This window comes from Nestor notabilis, unplaced genomic scaffold, assembly GCF_000696875.1.
Source record: "Nestor notabilis isolate BGI_N333 unplaced genomic scaffold, ASM69687v1 Scaffold35742, whole genome shotgun sequence".
Taxonomy (NCBI): Eukaryota; Metazoa; Chordata; class Aves; order Psittaciformes; family Psittacidae; genus Nestor; species Nestor notabilis.
Genome location: NW_009920302.1, coordinates 1 through 9,574, shown reverse-complemented (window position 1 = coordinate 9,574; position 9,574 = coordinate 1). Strand labels below are relative to the sequence as shown.

The following is a 9,574-nucleotide window of genomic DNA, read 5'->3' as shown; positions in this document are numbered from 1 at the left end:
AAGAAAGGGTTGGTTAAATTTAAACTGGATTTTGGTAAGAAATAAATGCTGCCAAACATGGATTTTGAGCAGGGGCAGCCAGGAGACCTCGGTATTAAGAAGAAGGTACCATGCAATCTCATGATATCCAGAAAATAGAGAAAAGCCCCAGCACTTGCCCCTTCTTTCCAGGCAACGAGTTTATACATTGTCATTTTGAAGTGCCCTACTCGTGAAGTGCACAGATCCAAAAGCATTGAATTGAACATCACACAAGAAATGATGTTTTGGAGAGGATCTTTGCTGGGCCAGGTAACTTCAGCTTTTCCTCCTACTTGAAGCATGCAAAAAGAATCCGCATGGCACTGGGAGAACTGTCAGATGGGTTGGAAGTTGAAGCATGCCCCAGAAGACAGGCGATTTCCTCTAAAATATCCATTAAGAAGTAAACCAGTTATGTAATTTCAGTGTATGTTTAGGGTATTCCAGCTACTTCTCACAGTTACTTTGTTGTATAAGCTGAGAAAACACCAACATTTAGGAATGCTGGACCTTTGTAAGACACTGTGCTGCATTACCAAACCAATTAATAAAAGCAAAAAGAAAACAAGGAAAAAACCCCTGTCTCAGGTATCGAGCCCACTAGAACAGCTTGCACTAGCATTAGGCCCCAGTGTAAGCACACTGTGGCCTGGCCAACTTCATCCCTGGTATAAACCCATCAACCTCGTTCAGAAGAATCATTCTGTGGTGTAACCCCAGTCATGCCGCAGTAGTGACCCTGCAGGGTCAGGCAGGATGTGAGTCCCATTGTGCTCCTTATTGCACAAACACAATGAGGTTCAGCCCTTTGGGGTAGTGCCTCTGTCAAACGTTTGTGCCTGTTGACAATGTGTTCTGCAGGATATTTGTTTTCAGATTCACAGCACTGTATATGTACACAAAGGTTTATCAAACAGAGCACGCTTACAATGCAAGAGAAGCATGGCATCAGGCACACCTTCCTCTAAGGATGAAAACAAATGTATGTTTCTTTTTCCACAAAGAAAGAGCAATTCACAACAATGACGTTTCCAAGCTGAAGACAGTTAATTTTGTAATGTGCACAACAATGACATTCCCCTGGAAATAAACCATTTCTCTTCCTTGTACAGTATTGTCACGTGCATACAACAGGAATACTGAAAGATCCAGGTGAACTTCTGATCTTTTTGAAGCTAAAATCAGAAGTTTTATATACTTAAGCCTCAGGAATAAGACTATGTGTGGTCTGCAGGAAGTCTGTCCTGTATTTCTGTTTATTAATAAAGTAAATGAAGTATCTCATCTCAAGACACCTTCACCAGAAGTGGGGGTGGCAGCTGCAAGCATGAAGATACGAAAAACATCAGCACTACTTCTCTTTATCACAAATATAAACTGAGCAGTAAACATCACTCTAGGAGTAACACTTTGTTCCAACTGTGTTGGCTTCTGATATGGTGGACAGTATGTTTGTATTCCTCTTTTTGCCTTTAACAGTCACCAAGTTTGGATTTAACACTCCAGCCAAGAAATGCAGTATTTGGCAGAACACACATGTACAGACATAGCAAGGCACGCATGTAGCTGAAATCAGTACCTATACACAGCCAGCTACGCTCATAAAAACAAAGCTCACTCCAAAGCATACACACACACACAGAGGCACAGAAAATGCAACTGCAAAGTTCAACACTCATCGCATTGCTTGTGGGGATCCACGTCCTCTACAAGTGTTTGGCAAGTTGGCAGTGGCAACATGGTCTGCAAGCCTGCAGCAAGCAAGTATTCACAGCGCAAGGGTGCACAAAGAGCCTGAATGACTCTGTGCTCTTTTAAATGCTGAACTGGCACCAGGAAACTCATCTGCGGGGCATCAGTCCCACGTACTGGTGGCAGACCAGGTCCATGCTCCAACATGTAAGCAGAACATGCTGAAGGAAACTATTTCTGGGTAGCTTGGAAGTCTTTTGATAGATCCTTCATTTAAGTATACAGCTCATTATCACAGGCCCCATATGGTGCAGTAAATGCCAAGGGTAGAAGCCATGCCTTGGCTACTCAATCAGTGAGAGAAAGGTGACAACCATCTACAGCGACGAAGAACCAATGATCAAGAGCTGCCCTAAAAGCAACTTGCCTGTTGATGAAGGCTCATGAGAACAAGACTGGTGCAACCCATGCGCTGTGTAAGGCTGGTGAACCCAGCTGTGTGACAGCAGAACAAGGATTTTATTCCAGATTTTCTGAAGCACCACCATGACTGACACAAATGCTCCAGCTGGAAGAAAGCCAATCATTAACCAGGATTCCTTAGAATTTGGAGGTAATTTCAGCAGAACAAGAAATACAGAAGTATCAGCAAGTCCTGAACATTCCTCCAGGACAAAAATCTATTACTTCATATAAGTCCATTAGAACACTTCATCTAGCCCTTCTAATCCCTCTTAACAGATTTGCCTTATCACAGACAGTGGAGCTAATCCTCTCTCACCTGTCTTTCCGATATGGAACCATAAATGAGAGCAAGTACTTTTCAGGAGTTAAGCATGATCCCGTCACAGAACACGCTATCATCCACACCAGCACTAGCGTAATGAAACCATCCTTAGCGAAACCCCCAGTAGGGAAGGTGGAAACTTATTTACCATCTGTTTCCAAAACACATCTCTGGCCACGAGTTTCAAGACAGTAAGCAAACCAAGACTTGAATTCCGGCTTGCTGGAGGGACTTCCCTTTTTCCTTCATCCCAGACCTTACGTGACACATCACAGGACTCTGCTGTGTATAAGCAGATGGCAGGCAAATCCATCACTGACCTATACAATTAGGTTAGTAGGTCAGCTGAACTTCCCACCTAATTAACCATTTTATACAGAGTTCTCTGCTTTTCAAAATAGGGTCTCAACGCTACCTGAAAACAATCAAGAACCGGTTCTATGACCTACATTGTAATGATAACCTGGTGCTCTACTGACATGCAGAAAGCAACCCAGACAGCCCACTGACAAATTTGAGGCTGAAGAACTGAGATCTGCACTTCCGTCTCCTCTTCGCCAGAAATACCCCCTTACAACAAAGCACAGGATCTCTAGGCGGTCATTCAAGTTGCTACACTGCAGAAAGAACAGATTGTAAGGACTGACCACTATGGGCATATTTTAAGTGATGTCTCCTCAAGCTGTGGAGGCTTACTTCATGCAGCTGTCAAGAGTGCTCTTTTTTTTTCTGCTAAAAGGATATTAACTTGCCCTCATGAAGTCCTGTGTGTGTCTACACCACAAAATCCATCTGTCCAGAAGTCTCAGCCATTTCCATAACACGGGGCAATGTTCCGGAGGACCTGCAAGTCAACTCAAACATCTCTACATGTGTATTAAGTACAAGCAATAGAGCACCTAACCCAAGGAAAAAAACATAACCCAAGCACTATTCTTCTCATTGCGTGAGCACTATCTTCTGCAGTTAACACCTAACAACTAGAATGCCATTTAATAAATACAAGGAGCTGTTGTCTCATTGCTGCGTAGCTCAGTCAATTTTCCCTCCTGATGAACAGCAGTCTGAAGTTGTTCCCAAAGTATAGTTTAGTGAAAGCTTAGTACAAAGTTGAGTAAAGGGAGCATTCCTCAGTGACTAAGTAGAGCGTAGGTTGTTGCTGATTTTCTTTTAAACAAAATCTGAAACAGTGCTATGACAAGCTCGTGATAGAAGATAACAAAAGACAAGAGTATGTTTGGGTCCTTTGGGCTGTCATCTCTTCTGCTAGGAACCAAACCCCACATAACTCACTTGGCTGAAACAAGAGACAAGAGGGATGCAATACAACATTGTTCTTGAAGAGGAATACCTAACACCCTTTAAGCAAATTTAACCAGCACAGAGCTGGATTGTACCCAGTCAGGGAGAGGCAGTTCCCTTGGTATTTTTTGAGTGTCTGTACACAGTCTTAAAAATGGTCACATCTGACCAAGGGAGACCATTTGACAAGGATTTAATTGTCTCCCAAAGACTGTTTGCAGCTGCAAACAGTTAGAGAAGCACTGGTGATAGCAAAGTAGTGCAAAGCAAGTCACCTGCTGCTCTGAAACATTCTTCTCTTAGCTTTGCCTCATTTCCTGAAGAGAAAATCTTGGAAAGCAAACTCTGCATATGCACACTGCCACCCCACAACCCTCCCAGCCCATCAACTTTGTCTCTCAGAGGCCAGGAGAGAAGCATCACCAACTGAGTATATACTGTCTCCTAGATGTAGCCAGGTGATGATTTCACTTTGTACCTCATAGAAGTCATCTGGGCCATTTAATAAGGCATACGATTTTTCAAGCAGCCCATTATAAGGCATTGGATCAGCTTTGACAGAATAAATACAAAAGCTGAGCTTATTCGAGTCATCAGTATGCTAGGAGTCAGAACAGCCTGAACATGGCAATTTGAAGCAGCAGGACCTCAAAACACAAGATATGACACATTTGTCAAGTTATTACTGTGTTTTTAGAGTGGAGTTTCTCCAGAAGCACTTAGTCTGAAATTACATCCACTTAATAAACTTTTTACTTTAGAGGAATTGTGGTGTTAGCCTTGACCCACATGAACAGAAGAATGAGGTTTCCCCATTCACTCGCAATGAAAAGCTTTTTTGTTGAGTATGTGTCAAATGGCCACAAGTAGCTGTGACACTTAGGTCACCCTTAAGAGCCTTTAATTTAAAGACAGAAGATAGATGCAGTTGACATTGAAAAAACACATATGTGAAAAGAACCAAACAAGCCATAAACATGTTCAACACAAACACCACCACCCCCAAATTTCAACACTAGCAAACTGCAGGAACACAACCATTATCATTTTATCCTGCCTCTCGCCTTTTTATTTAGGTTTGACCTTGGTAGATTCATTACTTCAACTGTTGTACAATTTAACCAGCCAAAAAGTTCTATAGAGGAAAATTTAAGATAGGTTTACAGGCTTACAGGTTAATTTGGTATTCTTCAGGAAACAAAAAGCTTGAGGTTACAGTTTCCTCCTCCACAACTGTATTTCTGAATCCTTTGGTAAATAAATAGGGCCTAGACTTCTTAGCACTGTTAAACACAACATATACATTCATCTGTATTAAATATCCCAGAGCAAAAAAATTTACTTGATATATAGTAAAAAACCTACAATCAGGTAAACTAAACTAGAGCACAGACTAGTGGTTTTGAAGTATCAATAGGAAGTTATTTGCCACCTGACAGACCCACAGGGAGGAGAAACCCCAGCAACACAGGTACATAGCTCACAACCCATCACTGTAACAGAACAACAAGAGCCATTTTCATTAATTAATATATTTTCTGCATTATAGTTAACATATGTACTTTCTTCGTGTCATCCTTATTTCGTTAAGTATTGATATTTTGTTATATTCAGACATGAGTACATTTTCAAAGTCTTTTGCAATAAATATCATAAAATAATAGAGATTCACATAATAAATATTCTTTACAATAAAAAAGTTTTAACAGACTTTTGTCTTAAAAATAGTTGGGATTCAACTTTGTGTTTTATACATAAAATATACAAAAAAGGACCACAATTTGTGGCTAAGGCAATAAAACAGGAACAGAATAAACTTATAAAGTACAGAGCAACAGAGCAGAGCTAAACTCACTAAACCGAAGGATCACAAGGAACAAGAAGGATTCAAGAACAGTTAGGTGACTCAAGGGCACCTGAAGGCTGTTTGGATACATGAACACCACCAACTTTAATACCAACTGATACTGATAGACTACAAAAACAAGAGTAGGAGGCTGGAGTGAGCAATATCCTTCAAAGAGCTGACAGCAAAAGAAACAAATGAGTATGTTGCAGCCATAATGTCTCCAATGTGAAGATCTACACAGTGTAGCAAAAACTGAAGTTAGATTGAAATGGTTAAAAAACAAAAAACAAACAAACAAAAAAAAAACCAACAACAACAACAAAAAAAAAGGTAATTCTCTGGACTGAGAATGTTCCAAAAGTTGAGACAAGAGAGGAGGGAAAGCAAAAAAACCAAACCAAAAAGCAGGCTGCTTACAGAAGACTCAGGCCTTTCATTTGGTAAAGCCTTTATTTTTACATCCCTCTCCAGATAGAACATACACAAAAACATTTCGCAATCCAGCTCACTCATGAAAGTTGTTCTTCCCTGGTACCCAGGGGGTTAAGGAAAAAATAACAAAATTGCTGAGAATGAAAAACATCTTTGGGAAGATATTCACAGAGCGAGAAGCTTCAAGAGCCCAGTGAGCCCTCACTGTCTCTTTCAGGAGTGGTTCAGTTACAAACTCAAAAGACCCTGCCAAAGTGAGTGGCAGACGCAGATTCCAGGTCCACACTTACCAAAGAGCAGCAATGACTATGTAAAATGCTCCATGCTCAGCCAACAGGAAGAGGAGAGCAAAGATGCAAAAGAAGAACTTGTGTATTTGAAGTTGGGGAGAGAAAGGAAGCAAAGAACACCCACCCCCAAAATTGGGGGGGGAAGGGGGGAGAGAGAAAGGGAGAGGGGGAAGGAAAAGAAAAAGAATCAGCTACAACCTGAAAAACTGAAGTTGGAGGAAGTAACCTCCCTCCAAAAATCATGAGGGCTTGCCCTGACCCCGGGAAGGGCAGCTCTCCAGTTTACAATAGACCGTGTTGGAGTTCTTGCACCGGCACCCTGGACGATTGACGCGGTCGTAACACCCCCGACAGAGTTTCAGGCATCCTTTTGCAGGAGGGTAGCAGAGCAAGCAAGGCAGAAACAGGGACATCACTCCCATGCACAGGTACCTAGAACAGCAGTGTGACTGGGAGCAAGAGCAGGGATTATCCGCGTAAGAGTCCCCTTCATCGTCATTAGAACAATGGTAGAAGATCCCTTTGACCAAACACATGCAGGTGCTGTACTCCACCATGCTCTCCGCAGAGCACAAGCACTGCCGGTTGCAGGCCAAGCAAGAAGGGAGGGCCCTCGGCGCCGTGCACTCGCCACACTTGCACTTCCCACACTGTTCGCAGATGAACTTGTGCTGCGTCAAGTCCTCTTTCAAAGGACCCTTCAGATCATCTACAACTAGAGATGACTGCTTGGGCTGCGTCCGGATTGTCCAGTCGGATCTATGGCCTGACCCCGGCCGGGATGGAGGTGACCGCCCCAAAAGCCCTTGCTCTGAGGAGGCGCTGCTGTTGCTCCCAGAGCTGGCCGCACTCCCTGTGCTGGTTGATCTGCTCAAGACAGGAGCCCTCGCATTCTGCTGATGCGCCACATGCCCCACGTGGCTGGGTCTGTGTTCATAATTATTATTCACATTAATCGGTATAATTTCGTGAGTCCTTTCGTGCTTCTCTTGCCTCGGTGCTGTCCGCGGACCAGGCTTTTTCACCACAGATGGACCTTCGGTGTATTCATTGCTGCCCCTGATGGCCTTGATCTGGTCCAGTGACAAGATGGTTGCTGGCTGGCTCTCTCTGTCATAATCCAACCGCTGCCGGCTATCCAAGGAAGGCTGCTGAATCACAACTAGCGAGCCACCGCTGCCATGTTGACTTTGGGGCTCCATCTGTAGTGATCGCTACTTCTGGCATTCAGTGGGAACCTGGCATGCATCTGAAATCCTAAAATAATAGGACAGAAGGCATAAATAAACATTGTGTGTGTACATGTATACACAAACACACAAGATCAAGGGCAAAAGAGGAATAGAGAACGGGATACTTTCTGAAAACAGAACTGATACGGCACACCACAAATTGCCCTAGCCACCTGGTACTGATCTCTTTCAGCAGCGGATTACAACAGTGCTGAGGATCTGGCCAAAATCCAGTAATGGGGAGAGTCTGAGTATGGCATCATAGGTGTGGAATGCAAAGGAGACCCCATGCCATTAAAAAATATAAAAAAATAAAAATTTTCTAGTACTAACCTGCACACTAACTTGGCAAGCCATGGAAAGTGCTTCTCACTACTGAGCTCAATGCCGAAACAAGGACAGCCTGTCTAACCAGCAATAGCAATGCTGAGGACGCCCCCCCAAACTAAGTTGGAAAAGGGCAAGAACACCAGCAGGGTCGTGTTCTGCGTGCCAGAGTGAAGAAAGAACCTGCACAATCCTCGCTCTTCTGTCCGAACCTGCAGCAGCAGAGCTCAACAGATTTGCTTGCTAGTACATTGGGGAAGTCTCCTTCTTAAAGTGATGCGTGTGCATTAAAGTCTTGAATGAAGGCCTGTCAAGTGGCCAAGGCATCTTCCACAAGAGAGTAACTCAGCATACAAACCTAATATGCTCCTTACAACATTAAAGCAAGGGTGCAAACAGCACGTTTTCAAGTATTTTCTGACCACAGACCAGCATGTGAAAGAAAAAGGGCTAGAAAAGTCTAAAATGAACTAGACGTCACATGAAAAGCACCTAAGGATTCAGAATAACCTTAAGAGCAGGTGACATAAAAAACCAAACAAAAAAAAAAAACACCACAACAAAACCAACCCCAACCAACAACACAATCAAAGAACAAATCCATTTTCCCAAAAGACAGATTAAAAGCTTCTCCAATAAATACATCTTCTACACTGACTTTTAAATAAAGATTACGTATTTCCATTCCTTTTCGTTCAGCCTAATTATCAACATGAAGATCACACCACCATTGAGAAAATTGCAGTGATAGTTCTGCACCTCTATAAAAATCCAGACAAGTTATCTAAATGCCACATCTATAGAGAGAACCAAGAAATAAGAAACCCACACTTTACTGACAGCCAGGGACAAAGTCCCTTTTCACTCCCCCTGAGATGTCACACGTTTACCTGAAAGAGGAGAAATATAAGTGCTGTCAAGCACTTCCCAAACTCATCTGATAATCACAAGAAAGAACCTGCCTTGTCCATCCAAAGCACAGCCAGCACGGAGCTGTTCCCCACTCGCAAGAGAAAGAGGCACAGCGAGAGCAGGAAAGGTTTCTCCTAACAGGTACTTAGCATCTTCGTCACCCTGACCACTAAAAATGGTAAGCAACAGCTTGTCCCAGGACATAAAGTCTTGGTGCTCACCCAGCAGTCAAAGATTTCATTTTGCATTTAATATCGACTCTGTCAGCTTTAGGGTCGCCAGATTAATGGGAATAAAAAACAAAACAAAACAAGAAAACAGAAAACCAAGTGCGTCTGCTCCTGATTCACCCACAGAACAAGCTGCCTTCTTCACCAGCGCCGAGTACAAATCCACAACAGACCGAGGGCGAATGAATGCGAGAAGGGAAAGATTTACAGCTGTACCAACCAGGAGCTGGGCTCCCCAGGGGATGAAAAATAATATCCCAAGGAAATGCGAAAGACATCCAGTGCCATCTTTGGGGGGAAAGCGCAATACCAACACGGCTCGCAGACTGACAAGACCAGCTGCACAGTTCAACAAACCACCTCCACCCCGAGCAAACAAGTTTTAAACCGCCCCCTTTCAACCCCTCCCCGGCCAACAGAACACAATAACACGGCGAAGACGCCGCGGAACCTCACGTTTCCGCACCCAAAGCCGCACAGCCCGCGGTGCCTCCGCCGCG

General features: G+C 43.4%; 1 protein-coding gene across 1 annotated transcript; it reads right to left on the bottom strand.

Moving 5' to 3' along the window:
- Window positions 1-6,612: 6,612 nt before the first annotated feature.
- On the bottom strand, window positions 6,613-7,575 carry SPRY1 (sprouty homolog 1, antagonist of FGF signaling (Drosophila)). Its single transcript, XM_010010608.1, has one exon. It carries the CDS (start codon window positions 7,573-7,575, stop codon window positions 6,613-6,615), a length of 963 nt encoding a protein of 320 aa, XP_010008910.1.
- Window positions 7,576-9,574: the final 1,999 nt, after the last annotated feature.

What these genes read in the sequence shown, in the direction of transcription:
- SPRY1 (XM_010010608.1), bottom strand. Translation starts at nt 7,575, where the DNA reads ATGGAGCCCCAAAGTCAACATGGCAGCGGTGGCTCGCTAGTTGTGATT.